Genomic DNA, 16,100 nt, shown 5'->3' with positions numbered 1-16,100 from the left:
GTGGTGTACAGTGGCCTGCCTGCCGAACGCCGGCTGTCGCCGCGACGGTGGGAATCGCGAGGCCCCCTCTTTCTCTCTCGTTACCCCGCACGGGAGATAACCCGCTCCGTCGAAGACCCCCGTCGGGATTGCCAGCCGCATATAAAACTGGCAGCCCGGAGATGGAGGCGAGAGGGGGGGGGGGGGGGGGGGGTGCCGTGTGTGTATACGCAAGCGCTCGCGCAGACTTTCGGGGGCAGATGACGGGGGGTTCGATAACCTATTGGCCGTCCCACTCTGGTGTCGTCATCGCGGGGCTCTGCTCTCCGAGGCCTCCGGGTCGTTAGACGTTGCACGTACATAATGGGCATATCGCCCGAGATGCTACGTGCCCGCCGTTCCTTTATTACGTGTTTTGCTCCGTCCTCTTGTGAGCGCTCGCTGCCCCGCACCGGAGGAGATAGCGGCGTCCTCTGTAGCTCCTCAAGAGCGGAATAAAATCCCTCCTGATATCCAGTAGTGTGTTAAGGTGCGCTGGATCGTGGTTTGCCTATCAATCGCGTGTTGAACTGGGTGTCGTCGCGCGGGCTTTTGGTGTCTCGACGCTTCAGCCAGCAATCGCCCGCTCGTTCGTACAAACGGCGTTACAACTACCCGAGGACGTACGCGTCCCTTCCTTTGCGCCCTCGGATGATTGCCCGTCGTTTTCATGATTATGTATGGTTGCTCCCGACCCTTATATATTCGCCGGGGACTGTACATGGACTGGGGCTTCTCGCCGAGTACCTGCCAAACACACGCGACCGAATAGCTGCTGCCCACATATACCACGCTAGCAAACAACGCTATAGCCAACAGCTCCATTGCCTTTAAGGCGAAAGCCTTTCTTGCCTCAGCTGTGTGCGCAAGACCTGTCCGCAGGAAACGTGTACAAGAAGTGGCTGCTCCACCTGTCAATCAAATAAAATGAAAGAAAGGAAATTTCGACGGGGATGGGATTCGAACGCACGCGGGTAGAGCCTAATGAATTAGCAGTGGCCACCTATTCCGACGAAACGAGGTTGTTTTAGAAGGCATATGACATAACTCCAAACCGGATATAGCGAACATATCGGATATAACGAAGCTGTAATATGTCGTAACTTGAAACCGAAACTTATTCGAGAACCGTGAGGCGATCGTGTTGAGCTAGAGAGCTCAACAGGACGACGCAAAGGCTTCCGCCTCGATGCACGTGAGGTGACCTAAGTGCTGCCCTGAATCTTTAACTCCGTGGTTGGGGATTAGGGCCTAAATTTAGTGCCGCTGATGCGCCAGAAGCCGCGCACTCACCAGCGTTTCACACGATTGAAGGCTGAACAGAGTTTTGGCGGTACGTGTTCGCTGCAAGCGAAAAGGGGACGCTGTCCGATGCTACTCGTCGTAATCGGCATGGTTACCTTATTTACACTCCTTTCCCGCGCACTTGAGCTGCTATAGAGGGCGTGAAGCTTCTTCTCAGAGCTCGCCACCTGGCACCCACAGCTCGAAAAGTCTGCGCCTCAACGTACGGTTTGGTGGACGCTGTGCGCGTACGTATGCGTGTTCACAACACACCAAAGGGTGCGTGCTTCGCGTGACCGAAGTGAGGTCTTTTCGGAACACCCGGCGAGCCCCACCCCGTTTTCAAAGAGGGCTGTCTGTGCCTGGCTGCATGCTCTGTACAGTGTATCCATGCTCTCACGCAGGAAGAGAGTGCCGCGCAAACCTCTTGACACGCGTGTAAGCAGGCCCAGTCGCCTGTATGCCCTCGAAGCGAAACGATTCGAACAGGAAGGCGGCGAAGAAAGAACCTTACGTTGTTGTTTTTCGCTTTATGATTCGCTCGCTACGGGCGTGCGCGAAGCACCGTTCGCGTGCTCCGCTCGAGAACCGGGAAGTGAATGTACTTTAGCATATCAGCAGCTGTCTCTCCGAGAGTGCGCATGCGTATATGAAGCCGCCGTCCCGGGACGGTCCACTGAGCTAGAGAGCTTTCACGAGCCACGCTCCGATTCCCCGCGCCCCTGTTTGGCCAGACTACTGCATTGAACTCCCTCTTTTTTTTTTTTATGAGTCGTGTTACATACAATGGACGCGAACGCCTCCTGCTGCTCCTCTCCCCGTCATCGCGGCGAGCGTGCGTCTGTCTCTTCGAAGATGCGTGCAGCGTTCTGGTTGCTACACGGAGCCGAAGGCGGCTAATCAGCTAGCGCTTGGAGACAAAAGATCGCTATTGGCAGGCGCCCATTGCTCTGTCCAAGTGGACAGTATCGCATCACCAATGGGATAACCACGGACATCGTGCAGTCGCGTGCGATTCCTACGCATGGGAAGCTCCGATAGTCCGCACTGGCGACCGCGGTGTCTATATAGCTTCCACATCCGCTGCACGGTTTTTTTCAGCGAGGCACTTATTGCGGCGCCCAGCGGGCGTAGTTTGCATGCGGCTTGATAGCTTTCGTGGCCCGAAATGCCCGGGCGGTCAGTTTGAAAAAAAGAAAGAAAAAGATGGAGGCAGCGAGTAAGCGGAGCAAGCGCCATGTTGGCTCACGCTAACACGCAGGCTGTTGCGGCTGCGAGCGTCATGGTACATGACGCCCGTGGCATAACTTCCGTCATCCCCGCCACAAGGAGCGGGGAGCCGGCTTTTCCGCGTGTTCGCCTCTTCCTTCGGCTGTATACGCGACCCCTCGGCGCTGGTATTCGTTTATCCGTTACGTATTTTTTTTTTTCCTATTTTCCCCAGAGCTTCCTCTAGCTGTTTGTCGCGCTATATGTGCCGCCTTATATATACTTTTGTCTCTCTGTCCCTACTGTGGCAGCGATGCCAGCGGCCCCATGCTCGCTGGCTTTGTCCCGAGCCGCGCGCGAGTCGTGTATTGGGAAACCGCGCGGTTCCTTTTACGGGCGCCGCAGCCGCTCGCGCTCTCTCCCCGGCACTTTGTTATGTGCGCGTGCATAAAATAGCTGGCATTCCGATCGAGATGGGCAGCGGCATCCGCGAGGGCGGCGGCTGTGGCAACAACGGGAGGGGAAGTTGGAGAGCTCGGGAATCGGGAGGGGAGGAGGAGAAGGAAGGACGATTTCGATCGAAGCCTCGCCTGCCGCGGAGAAAGAAGCATTGCCCGTCGCTGCCCCCGCGTCCCGCGTGGTAGCCGCCAGTGGGCATCCGCGGTCGTCCTGTTCGCACACCTGATCAATGCTTGCGCACCTGAGTTCACAGTGGCCCGAGTGCGCTGCCGGTGGTGCGCGTGACACCCCGCCTGTGCACGTTCGCGCTTGCAAAAAAGCTGTGCAGGTTTTTGCCGAGACAGTTGTGCTTCGCTGGTCGTGTATAGTTTAGTGCGCCGCGGTATTTGGGCAGTCTGCCCCCACTGGCAACGCAATTTTCTCACGCGAGTGGGCCGGAGGCAGAAACAGACGCACCCTGGCCTTTCATATAGGTACACTGTAAAAAATTTTTTCCAAAAAAAACAGACATTTTCTGGCAGCTGTCCTGCCAGAAAATGTCTGTACAGTTCTGTTTTCCATTTTTCAGTTTTTCGGTTATTTTACAATGTTAGATTTTTATCACTAACCGAAAATCCCTGTAAAATTTCTGTGACATTTCATTTTCTGTTTCAAAGCAAGTCTGTGATTTTCAGGGTTTTTCTTTCTCATTATTTACTGAAAGCTTGTAAAATGTCTGTGAAATTCATTTTCCTGTTTTCAGTTATTCTGTTATTTTACAGTGTTTCTTTTCTGTCATGTGCAGAAAATCTGTGAAATTCACTTTTCTGTTTTCAGTTATTCTGTTATTTTACAATGTTTCTTTTCTATCATGTACAGAAAATCTGTGACTGCAAATTGAGTTTAGTTGTCTGTTTTTGGCTGCCCTGTTAATTTACACACAATTTTCTTTTTGGGTTGCAGAAAATATATTTGAAATTCCTGCAATGTTCTCTTTACTATTAGTTGTTCTTTTATTACAATTTTTTTCCCCGCACAAAATACGGTTTCTGTGCAAGCACAAGGGCTCATTAAATTACAAATACGATCTTTGCGTCGTTTATACCAATGAAAGTGTGATATTACATAATTCGTTGCTCGAGGGAAGTTGCGTGTAGTAATTTAAGAACATCTAAATGTGAAACGTTTGCACAACACACTGATTTTCATCAGTATAGCATTGCCTGAGAACCAAAAGCCAAGCAGCTTGATATGAATGAACACTTTATTAAATCGAAAGTCACATCAGCATCAGCAGGCTTCTATAGCTCCAAAACTATTTCTGAGCCCAACATAATAAAATGTTATACAACACAAGCAACAGAAACTAAAAATCTAAAAGTCATAGTCTTTCAAAGCCGTTACGAGTGCAGCCACTCTTGGTGACAGGCAGTGCTGCTTCCCGCCATTCTTTTGCACCTTTGTTCCTCTTGCAGGATTAATACCTGCAATAGCCCTGAAAGAAAGAGCCACGAGCTATCACTAACGACCAGGCACAAAAACTTAATTTTTATAGTTGAAAGACAAAAATATATTCGTTCTACACTTGCACAACCACTCTGACAAGGGCGGATGTGTTAAAAAAATCAGGTCTCATATATGATCCGCTACGTAAGAGGGGTAAAAGCTAAGTAAAAAAAAACACTAATATCTTACCTGTTCCCACCCAGAAATAAAACTCTAGCTTTGTGAGGCGTCACTTTGCTGCTCAAACCTTCTTTTCAAGCTCCTCATAGCGATAAAGTAGCAAGATTCGTTTTATCAACAACCACAGATCAGCATGACTCACAGGCAGTGCTGGGCGGAAAGAGCATACGATGTTTCTACAATGTCATTGTTTACGAGGCATGTGTTGGTTTCCGGTCATACAGGTACCATTGGAAACAGAAGTATCTTGGATGCTACTGAAGTCATTTAAGCACCTTGCTTCTCAGTGATCACCTCATTTTACTACCACATATTGAATGACTTGAGATCGACTTTCATCTCCACAAGTGAGGTTTTGATCCAATGGGTAATGATAAAAGTGTCAGACTCGTTGGTAGCTTATGCACCCTAGGAACTCATAGCCACTACAGTACATGTGGTTCTATGAATGAGGAGGATTGAACGGATAAAACAAGGAGAAACGTGCTTTAATAAAACGTTAGGTCTCTTTTGCCTACCTTGCTACAACGGTTTGCCATGTCAGGACGCACCCCTCTCTCATAAAAAACAGCCTGAAATCCGTACCCCGATTCCATTACCTTAAGTGTGTGTGTGTGTGTGTGAGACGCGGCAGAAAAAGAGCGGGAGAGGCATTTTTTCCTTCCGATTGATATTTTATATACAGGGTGATTTTTGTCACTTTCGAAGATATGTTTTAAATACTTAGCTACGTCGGTGTGGTCTTCTGAGCTGGACTGTACAGCAAGGCAAACATTAGGTGCCTCAAATGTATCTGTAGTTACCTAATTAACTTTGACTGACTTTTCTATTTTTCATCTCAGAAGCAAGGTAGGTTATGTTGCAAAATTGATGGTCGTCAACTTTGAATATGAGCTGTTTTTAAATACTCCTAAATGGCAGTATCATTCCAGACATCGACCAACAAAAATACACATACGAAAGCTCGTTGAGTCAGCTTTCCACCATTGCATATTCATAGAAAAATCGCTTCTCGCACTTCTAATGCATGCAGCAAGTACAGGCACAGTTAGTGTATTTTTATGATGTATAAGTTAACTAGATTTCGGCAAGAATACGATGCGCAGTTACGGCATTGTATAGATAGGTAAAGTGGGCCAGCCAATTGAACAAGCTTTCCTTTGAAATATATTGCCGAGTAACAAAATTTAAAAATAAGCCTAACCTTCGATGTTGCCAGATAAATTTTGCAATACAACCTTCCCTTTAAAAAGCAGAAATAGTAAAGTTTGTTAGCTAACTTAAGCTGATTAATCGTCTAATTATTCATCCTTATGAGGTACATAATGTCCACTTTGCAGTACAATCCAGCACAATAGAAAGCACCGGCGCATTTCTCACACTTTTTAAAATAGAAGGCTGCAAAGGTTAAAAAAAAATTAACGTTTATAATACAGTTGCGTGCTTGTCACTTGCTTTGTTTTTGGTGTTGTGCTTTATTATAACAAAACAAACAAAATACCTGATCTCAGACATTCACCTTTACTAGAATGCATCCTTGTCTGTATGCTCTTGCATTAGCCTTCCAGCAGAACTAATAGACAGCACACAGGCGTGATCCCAAGCTGCTGCTGTACTGTTAACTATAGAGATAAAAGGTTTCTTTATGACGTCTCGCTGTTTGACACATATTTTCAAAAATTAGACTGGATAATGAGGGCATGTTATTACGTCAGTCAATGGTAAATCAATTATTAATTTCTTGTACTACAATGTTGCTAAAACTCCCTACCTTAAAGCAAATTTTCTTCGCTGCTGGTCCTATACTACAGCACACTACCAAATATCTTTAGTATTATCGTGTCCCAGTGCTAGTTCAATGCCAAACTGAAGAAATGCCAACTTTCACCTCTATAAGCAAACTTCATTGACAGTATGATATTCTCGATGAACACGCACACTGTTCAAAGAGCTTTTCAGTTAAGTGCATTTTCTTCACGTACACTCTGTTTAGCAGCGTAGTAAGCACTTTTCTAAATAAGGTTTTGGAAGATTGGCAGACTGCAGTATGCATTTGCACAGGGCGTGCTGTGACGTCAGGCAAGTGTACAGGTGAGTGAACATTGGCTTCAGTTCTTACCTCTGTGTGAATTCCAAGCACAGGCTCGTCTCCTTCTGGTACTGGATGTTAAAAGCAAAATAAGCAAAGAACAGCAGCTTGAAGGCCTCGTCTGGCTTCGATGCATGAAGCACTGGATGGGTGTCCACGCAGATTGTGTATGAATTAGCAGTGAGAAAAGTCCATCCTGGAAAAGAGTTGGAAGGAAGCATTATTATTCGCTTTGTCCTTCTGTTTTCATTATGTCTTTCAGTTCCACGTAAAGTCTCTTTATTCAGAGGGGTGGGTCCATCACCATTAGGTTTAGGAGGATAAGTGAAAAACGAGGAAGGGATAACGACGAAGATTGCATTGCCCTATATATGATAGGCACATCGAGCCAGCAATACTCATTAAGCATTTCAATCAGCGGGAAGTATCTTAATAAATTGCATACATTTGTCTAATATAATAAAAGATTTGCATTTCGGACAAGGTAGCACCATATAGTGCATTTTTCAGCAATTTTTTTAAGAACTGCCCCTTTAGTCAGTCATCAGTATCTTACCTTTCACGCAGATGAAAGGACAGCTTGGCAGATCCCCCAAGTCATCGTCGCTGGCCATCTCCTTATATGAAAAATCCAATTCACATGTGCATTAGCATTAGGATCAGTCAATGGCATGTAATAAAAGAAAAATGTTGCCTTAAGTCCTCAACACAGACGCCATTTCACTTAAATATGAGTTACCATTGCGTCGCATGCTAAAACACACCGCAGAAAGTCTGCTGGCTTTGAGGATAAATTTTTGTTTATGGGCAAGGTTGACATAAAACTTCCAGATTTTTCTGTTATCTCAGTACAAATGTTAGAGACGTGGGTAAAACAATCACTGCACTACTGTTATAAAAGGCAGTGCTAACTTGGTTATTGGGAGGAATAAATTAATGGGACACTTCACATTGTGCATTAACGTGCGACGACTGCAAGGAAATAATGCAAACTACATTTGTCAGTTTTTACCTCTGTTAGCTTGTAGAACAGCTCTTTGTCTTCTCCGAAGATTGCGAGCAGTAGTAGTGGCATGGCTTCGTATTCAACTGCCATTGACTTCCTGTTAGTTTTGGCAGCTTCTATTTCTTGGAGACAAGACTTCACACATTCTTTTTTTACTTGGCTGTGTGCGTAACGAAAAACTTGCCGGCCAACAGTCTTTAGTCGGTCATCGAAAGTCTTTGCAACATTTGAGCCTAGCAAGATGTTTACGTGGTTGGTCAGGTGCTTTGCCTGAAACAGAAATGGCCAGCTTCGCTCAATGTCTCGAATATTTTTGGATGCATTGATAAGCTGACGTTGTGATGCATAAGTCTCTGACATGAGCTGTGCAACCATGGTCTCATCTGGAAACGCAAGCCTGAACTGCGACAGCAAGTCGTCTTTTTTCTTCTCCTGTGAGTCAGCAGTCTCGTCAGATGGATGCTTTGGTTGCCATGCCACACACCCATATGAGTCTCTCTGAATCTTCACTCGTTTGACACTCAAGTCCAGTTCATCGTCCGGTTCGAACTGATGTGGCTGCTCAGAGCTTGGCCTTCGTTTGTTGTTAACACAGTTTTCAAGTTTCCACAAGAGTGTCTCAATACCCGAGCCAATTACTGCCCCATTTAGGGTGTCCTCGAATGTCTTCGGGTAATGGCTCACAATTTCAGCTGCGATGGCCCTCAAGATCTTGCGACCTGGCTTCCTGTTTATGGCAAGAATATTGTCACTCACAAGTCGTACCATTTCATTCAAGTCGCTCTTTACTGGACGCTTCCCTTCTTGACAAGCCTTCATAAGCTGTGGTGGGAAAACCTCCCAAGGTGTAGAAAAGCTTGCACACTGTGTGCTTGTAGGCGATTGAATGTCGTTGGGAGAAAGTGACACTGGTGGGTTGGGCGTAGCCGCTGAGTGAAACCTTTCAAGAAGAATCCTTCTGCTGATGGGCTTTAAAAATTGCAAATCCTCTTCAACCACATACTTCAGATGTTCCAGGGACTCTACACCACATTGCTGCAGCTTCTGGACTGTCAGCTCTACAATCTCCTTGTCCAGGGCTGGCAGCCAGTTGGAAATTCGTTGTTCCAACTCCATTGCAGCTATCTGAAACACAGTTCAAACTCCATCAAGTAATCCATGCTTCAAAACAAAAACAGGATAACTGCAGCGGGCAAGGTTGTACTGGATTAATGGTGTGTTGTCAAGCAAGCTGTCGAGCTCAATGCACTTGATTGGACCGTCATTACTTAAGATGTTAAAATACTGCATTCCTGGTTCATACGATGTACGAACATTTTTTACAAGAAAAAAATGCCGGGCATCTTTTGACAGGATCAACTGTATTTCCCCAAACTTTAGTTCGCCGTTCTGCCGTGACATTACAACTAGCATTTTGCACTCATACAACAGACCCCGAATAGTTGCTTGCTGTGTTGAGAAAATTTCCCCTTCATCAGAAACAACTTCCCGAACTTTGTTCTGAATTTCAGGACTGCAAAGGCTGATCATGAAAGTAGATGCATTGTCGAGAACGTCAGTACTGCTTCCTGTGTTCTTGTAAGCTTGGAAAAGCTGATGCCGCTGAGATAAAGTCAACGTCAAATTCTTGAAATTTTGACAATTTCTAGCACATTTCTTGAAGTAGCTGTGTTTGCTCTCGCATCGCATTGTCCACAATCTGATCAGGGGACCAAACTGCATATTAAGCATTGGATAGTGAAGAAGGTAATGGTGTTTTGGCCTCAATGGAATATTTGGGAACAGAGCTGCTCTGCTTGTCATGTAATCTTCAATGATATCTTGGAGCCTCATAGCCATTGCACTTGTAACTGCTGGCGCAGTAACTAAAAGAACAATTTCTGACAGCAACAGAACCTGCTTCCAGACCTCATTCTCTGTAGACTGAACGGAACCGACTAGGAAGAGGGGAAGAAAACGAACCATATTCCAGTTCTGAATAGCATGGCCTCCAAGTGATTTCTTTGCAGGAACCTCACATGGTCTGTCATTGAGGTCGCTGTGCTTAAAAGGAAAGCCACCTATACGGTTATTGAGATCCTCTAGAGAAATCCACTCACAAACTGTGACAAAATATTGTATATACAAAGAAAGGTCGAATGACACTATGCCTTCAAAAAGATCGTGTGCCAAACAAGGGGGAAGCCCTGGTGCACAAACGTCGAAATACTTCAGATCGTTGAACAAAGACCTAAACTTTACTCCCTTTTCTGCACTTAAGGAACTATCGGCTGCTAAGGTTAGGACAGCACTGTTGTAATTGTCTGGTGTTCTCAGCTCGAATACACCTGACAATGCAAGTGGAGAAAAGAGGTCTCTTCTTTCCGCCAAACAAAACCTGCAGATGTGTGTTGCATTGCTAAAGTTTTCAACAAAGCCGCCAATTCCATGGCTTCCAAGATTGTCACCGAGGATTGCGCACACTGTGCCAATCAGACGTGTGCCCTTTGTAGTGACGACTGTGCCTGCTTCGAGCTTTTTAAGATCATCAATCAGGGGTGCAAATATTTTGTCTTGACCAAAGTATTTAAAGTAAGTCTCACTGCAAAGCAAGCAGAGCTTGATGGAGTCAGTTGAGCATCTCTTCCATGAATAAAGATTGCCAAGAATTAAATAAACTGCAAGCAGCTTGTGCTTCTTCTTCGCAGAACCGAGTGGGTTTACGACTTCGAAAGCATCCTGGAAAAGAATTAGCTTTAACGCTTTTGGATGATCCTTGTAAAGTAAAATAGACTTGAAAACACTGCCATCGGTGAAGTCTTTCATTACTCTGTTGGTGTTTGGTAAGAGTTCATCACACTGCTTAACCACAGCTTCATTTTCTAGCATGGCCTCCAGTGTTTTTAATACTGGCACGTAATAGAATGTTGCATCCCTAATTCTTTTGTTTCTTCCCAGTAGTATTGTAACAGGCTCCACAAAGAGAAAGGGTTTCTTGAAATGTAAGTTACGGGTGTGCTTACTGCGGAACACACCACCCGGATCTCTGTGCACAGCTAAGACAAGATCTGCTTCAAAAGCTTCGTCGATTATCTTGTCAACTTCTTCACTGCACACAACATGTTTGAGCCTAGCTTTAAGAATGGAAGTCATCATCGAAACATTAGCGGTCTGAATGTCATATATAGCCTCTGCTATCAGCTGCACAGTGGATGAAGGAACATGACGCTCTGACAGCAATCTCAGGTATAGATGAGCGAAAGCATCAGTAACTTCGTCACTGCATGTTTCCTGGCAGTCTCTGAGGGAACCTTCATGAGTACTTGCAATTGGAGCTTCTTCAAGCTCGTTGTCCCAGGAGTTCTCAGCAGACTGAATATTTCCTGTGACAGCTTCTGAAGCAATTGCACTGACCATAGTTTGAACCTGCGATTGTGGAGCTGAGTTTGTGGCCTTTACGTGGTAGCGTGAAAGGTGGGAGGAGAAAGAAGCCTTGTTCTTGTACACTTTGCTGCAGTTCTGAAATGGGCACTTCACCTCTGTCCCTTCGGTAATGTGACATTTCAAGTGTGCCACAAGAGATTTATAATCTTTGCAGAGCTGAATGCAGGCATCCACAGAGCATACGAAGTCACATCTGTGAACAGTTATAGCACTGCGGCTTTCGCCTTCTGCACGTCGTGCTTGTCTGTGTTCACGGCATATGTGGCTGTACACGCTGCCGACTTTACGGAACGTCTTGCAACAACTTCGAAAAGGGCACTTGACGCGGAACTGGTTCACATTTTTGTGCAAAGCGATGTGCTTGTAGAAGGAAGAGAGGGACGAAGTAATGTTGCTGCATATGCTGCAGGAGTACATCGCTGAAAAAACCAGAATGGAAATAATTAAATTTTTATCCACATAACTTTAAGATTGTTGGCTATACAAGGATAGAAACTGGGAGAGTATGGGATTATGGGAGATGTGCACTTAACCTGCGCCACTAGTTCTTGCCGCCACAGCAGGAAGTAAGCCACCTTTCTTATTTTTCGGCTTTAACGCGTCGCCTTAATTGTACATTTTTTGTCGATCGTGATGCTCATCCTTCCTGCGCTACCATGATTGTATATACGTTAGATAAAAATTGCCTTGAGCTCAGTATGATCAATCATTAATTGGGAGACGCCTCGCATGCTGACTTTCAACCAATTAGTATAGCAGCACCGTAGATACTAATTTGTACTGTGAACAGCATGCATTTGAATACATCAGCTTGAACACACCTGTACTGAACATGGTAGAAGTCGTTTTCTTTTTTTATACTGAAACCCAAACAGTGCCTTACATAGGAGCTGTTATTTAGGCTTGTTCTCTGATATATGCATCTGTCATGCAAAGTAAATGGATGATCAGTGTTAGCTAGTCCACGTTGTACTTCTATCGTCGCATTTGCTTTGAATACCGCGGCCATGCACTAGTGCGTGATGATTGCGGTTTTATTTTGGCTTAGTTACAGGCTCTCTTGACTGAGCTGCAGCGTGATTGCGGATGCCTTAAGTTAGTATCTACTACTTTACAAAGGCCGGGAGCCTTCCGCTCAGGTTGTGAATGCATTTCTGCCAGTTTTTTAGCGCGAAAGCACTAATCCGGAGGTTCCTACCCCAAGAAAATTCTGCTCTTGCTTGCTTGTGAAGCAGCTGCATAGCAGCAGCTGCATAGGAACACTATAACAGTTAGCCAAGCATAGTGATGACACTGTGCCTATACATGATAGCCATAACCAGGGTCAACCATGACCCGAACATGAGTTAACTTGGAATTTGGTGCCCGGGCCACCGCCAGATTTCAGCATGGTTCACCCAAAAATTGACCTCAGCCAAACTGGACCAAAACTGATTATAAGTAATCAGTTTTATTCAATACAAGTATATTTAGTCCTCTGCAATGTCCAGTTCAAGTACTGTTAATTTGATTACATTCGGAGAATTTTGGTTATTTAAGTCACTAATTACTCTTCACTAATTAGCGGTCACTAGTCAGGTACTACTAATTGTTAAATTATTGTCAAGTTCAAGTAGTTTATTTGGTTGATTTTCTGGTAATTTAATTCCCTAATTGCTTTTGACTAATGAAGGGTCACTTATCAGAGGTCACCATTTCTCCTTTACTACCTCCAGGTCAAATACCGTTCGTCTGATTACATTCGGAGCATTTATAGCCATTTTATTCACTAATTGTTTATCGCTAATTAAGGGTCGGTAATTAAGTGTCAGTATTTAGTCCTTTACTACCTCGAGTTCAGGTAGTGTTCATTTCATTGTAATTTAAGCATGCTGTCAAGCATCTACGCCGTTTGCAATTCTGCGCCAGCCTCCGAAGAGAACTGACACGTGCGGGTGACCGACGACCCGTTCCCCGCATAACATGCATCTCACCGTCCAGAACTGTCCGTAATACGTGATATAGTCCAATATGGTAGTCTCATTAGCCGACAAACAGATCAAACAGCATATTCAACATTAAAATTTTCACAGCCATAGCAAAAGCCGTGTGGAATCTATTTGACGCTTATGCCGATACAGCGGCGGCGACCAGGCCGCCGAGCCTACTGAGGCGAAGACATGCTCCACCGCAATACACGGGGGAGCGCAGGCCGCGTAGCAACCGCAAAGCTGGAAACGAACGATCCACCTCCGGGTCGACGTTGCTTGTCGACAGCTAGGCAAGGGCCAAGACCGCAGCTTTGTTTACTCGAGAAAGTTCGCGTACGCATGCAGAGTCTGAACACTCGTGAGTTCAAAGATACCGTGAGCCGAACGGCCTCCGCTCAGCCGTAGCTCCGCGTGAGCAAGATGCGATGCCGCTGCATTCGAAACAACAAGCTGACGCAGGGCTGGAATCTCGCGAGACTGGTTCGGCTCGCGCGAGTGGCCGATGCGCCGGCCGAATGACGACAGTCGGCGCGGCGGCCAATGCCGCGAGTCGAAGCTCAAGCGAGAACCCGAGCCCAGGCAGACCTCAAATTTAACGCACACACCACGTTAAAACACGCTGCAAAGATTTCAGATAGCCTTTAGAGGCAATCGTGAATGCGATGAAAATTAAGGGCTGCGTGGTTGCGGTAGCGAGGCCGCGGCACGATTTAGAAGCTAGCACAATGAAATATGGAATAGACACACGACGCTTGCCGCTACGGCGGCGTCCGCGGCGGCAAGTGATTCGCGCGTGAGCGCTCGTCCTGTTCGTTTTAACTTTTAACTGCGTGTCAAAGCTGCACCTTCACCATGAACAGTTTACGGAGCGTAGGCAGCTTGAAACCGCAAGGCGGAGGATGAAAGTTACGCAGGGCTAGGGCTTTCCCGCTATTCAGTGAGATGCGAGCTATGTGCCCATGCCTTAATATTTCGCTACAGTAATCCACCTCCATCGCACGCAACATCTACAATATAGTTTAGAGATTTCCACCGGTGACACAAAGCAAATCACACTGTCTGTATCAAGTGGCAGAGATTGTTTGTTCACTCACCTTTCCAAATGAAACGAATAAATCGATGCACGAAGACACCAAACCCCTCTTCATGCGGAAGTCATCTTGCGAAGTGCAGCTCCGCATCAAAAGCAATCACATAGTACTAGTTGTGCGAAAAATTTAGTTTACTACACTCTAGGCTTTAAAAAATAAACGGATGTTTTTAAGGTGTTCAGGTGCATTATTCGTAGCTTACTTCTTAATAGAGACGCACGTGACTAGACCACGGCGGTCAAAAACAGAAAATGTCTGCTTTTTTGCTTGATCACCTTTCTGTTTTTTCCAGTAACAGATTTTTTCCGTGCGGCAACAGTAAATTTCTGCAAAAACGCCTGTAATTTTACACACTTTTTTTACAGTGTAGTTTTGTCCATCTCTTTGAATTTTCAGGTAGTAGGCTGTTGTAGCCTTGACGTAACTTGCTGTATAGCCCGCTTTCGCGTAAGCTATAGTGTGCGAATTAAGGAGTCCTAAATATTTTGCTAAGGAAGGAATTGGGGAATGGGGGGGGGGGGGTAATGGAGGGAAGACTCTATGGTTAATCACCGTAAAGAGCCGTGCGAAACATTTTATTTCCTCTTTTATTTATTTTTTTTTGGGGGGGGGGAAAGGTTAATAAATGCGCTTGCAGACGTGCAGCGCGACATACAAAAGAACCAGCTGAAAATGTGCCGACTGCAGTTCGCACTCGCTCATTGTGCACTGTCGTCGACGGGCGCGCGGATAAGCAACGCGAAAATAGAACGTACAAACGAAAACAGTAGGGGGCCGCCCCTCGTTATCACTGCTTAACGGGATTGACGCTGTCTCTTCGCCGACTGGGCGCATTTCTTTGTTTGACCACGTGTCCTTCTCGTTACCCCCGCTGCCGCCGCAGTTAGTCGCTGGGGTCGGACGAAGCGGCGGCCCGCTTTAATTGCGGCTCCCACCAGAAATACAGCGCTGGACATCGCCGGAGGCGTTCCCTTTGCAGAGCGAGCGGTGGGTGTTCCAGGGCCCGCCGCGCTCTGCTCCCTACTCCTTCCTGCAGCGGCGAGACCAATTAAGCGAGGCCGACCCTGTTTCTTGGAGACGAGGCGGAATCTCGAGCACGAACCCCCCTCTCCGCGGATTCTCTGATGAGCGTGGTGCGCGTACTTGCGCAAATGTGCCCCCCCCCCCCTTCCTTCTATTTCTATTCAGGTGCTCTCCACTAATCTTAATCACTTCGGGTAGTGGTGTTATTGCTGGAGGTGCGCGTTCTGATTACTCTGTTGATTTTTCTTTTTCGTGTTTCTCTTCATTTTTTCCCCCTCCCGCTACCGTAAACAGCGCTGCGCACCCGTTATACGTTTGCCGCAGGCACAGCTGTGCTGCGTAACAGGGCTGGCTGCAGTGATGCGGTCCGCACCCGCTTGACCCCAATGCGGAAACCGTAAACAAAGCTCCCGTATGGGTCGGAAATGGCGCTACTATATAGGAACTGGCGTGTATATGTAAACAGTGGTCTGAATCGCGCGGCAGCTTCGGAGAATCGGCTTAATTAGGAGATATGAAGCGTGTGCCGCCCGTGGTGGCCATTGAAGGCGTACAGCTCTGCTATAATACGACGGCGGGCAGCCTATATATAAGTGTTTGGTGATTCCCGTCGCGGTTTACGGAGGGATGGGGAAGCTCCCTCGACAGGCAACCGTTTTGCGTGGGTCTTCGCCCGAAGGAAAACGTTGTTATGGGTAGGTGCGCCGCTTCCTCAGTTTCTTAAAAACATTCGGCGCACCGATATTTCGAACAGCGGTGCAGTTGCCTCTCGATGAATCGGAACTCGAAATGGGAGCGAGAGTTTGCTCGAGTACGGAGTTAGAATTAAGGGGCACTTTTTTTTTGTATACACGCGATGTTGA

The 16,100-nt window shown here is 46.4% G+C and overlaps 2 protein-coding genes across 5 annotated transcripts in view; one reads left to right on the top strand and one right to left on the bottom strand.

The window, feature by feature from the left end:
- Window positions 1–16,100, top strand: part of Sema1a (semaphorin 1a) — a 133,386-nt gene that overhangs the window by 71,165 nt on the left and 46,121 nt on the right. The window lies entirely within an intron of this gene.
- Window positions 4,250–14,565, bottom strand: LOC144125290 (uncharacterized). 2 transcript variants are annotated; one of them, XM_077658543.1, is made up of 6 exons: window positions 14,218–14,323; window positions 10,313–11,572; window positions 7,737–8,855; window positions 7,281–7,341; window positions 6,755–6,920; window positions 4,250–4,444 (listed from the first exon to the last, which is right to left on the bottom strand). In XM_077658543.1, the coding sequence occupies exons 3-6, from the start codon at window positions 8,844–8,846 to the stop codon at window positions 4,324–4,326; spliced, it is 1,458 nt and encodes a 485-aa protein (XP_077514669.1). In that variant the 5' UTR covers window positions 8,847–8,855; window positions 10,313–11,572; window positions 14,218–14,323; the 3' UTR covers window positions 4,250–4,323. The 2 variants fall into 2 exon arrangements, with proteins under 2 accessions (XP_077514669.1, XP_077514668.1); XM_077658542.1 differs by lacking the exon at window positions 10,313–11,572 and having other exon boundaries at window positions 14,218–14,565.

The sequence above is a fragment of the Amblyomma americanum genome, chromosome 3 (genome assembly GCF_052857255.1).
Source record: "Amblyomma americanum isolate KBUSLIRL-KWMA chromosome 3, ASM5285725v1, whole genome shotgun sequence".
NCBI lineage: Eukaryota > Metazoa > Arthropoda > Arachnida > Ixodida > Ixodidae > Amblyomma > Amblyomma americanum.
The sequence above is the reverse complement of the archived record's forward strand: the minus strand, read 5'-3'. Positions and strand labels throughout refer to the sequence as shown.

What these genes read in the sequence shown, in the direction of transcription:
- LOC144125290 (XM_077658542.1), bottom strand. Translation starts at nt 14,304, where the DNA reads ATGCGGAGCTGCACTTCGCAAGATGACTTCCGCATGAAGAGGGGTTTG. An exon ending in TATTCGTTTCATTTGGAAAG is followed by an intron (nt 8,856 to 14,217) that starts GTGAGTGAACAA and finishes ACTGTGTTTCAG; the next exon opens with ATAGCTGCAATGGAGTTGGA. An exon ending in TCCTTTCATCTGCGTGAAAG is followed by an intron (nt 6,921 to 7,280) that starts GTAAGATACTGA and finishes ACTCTTTTCCAG; the next exon opens with GATGGACTTTTCTCACTGCT.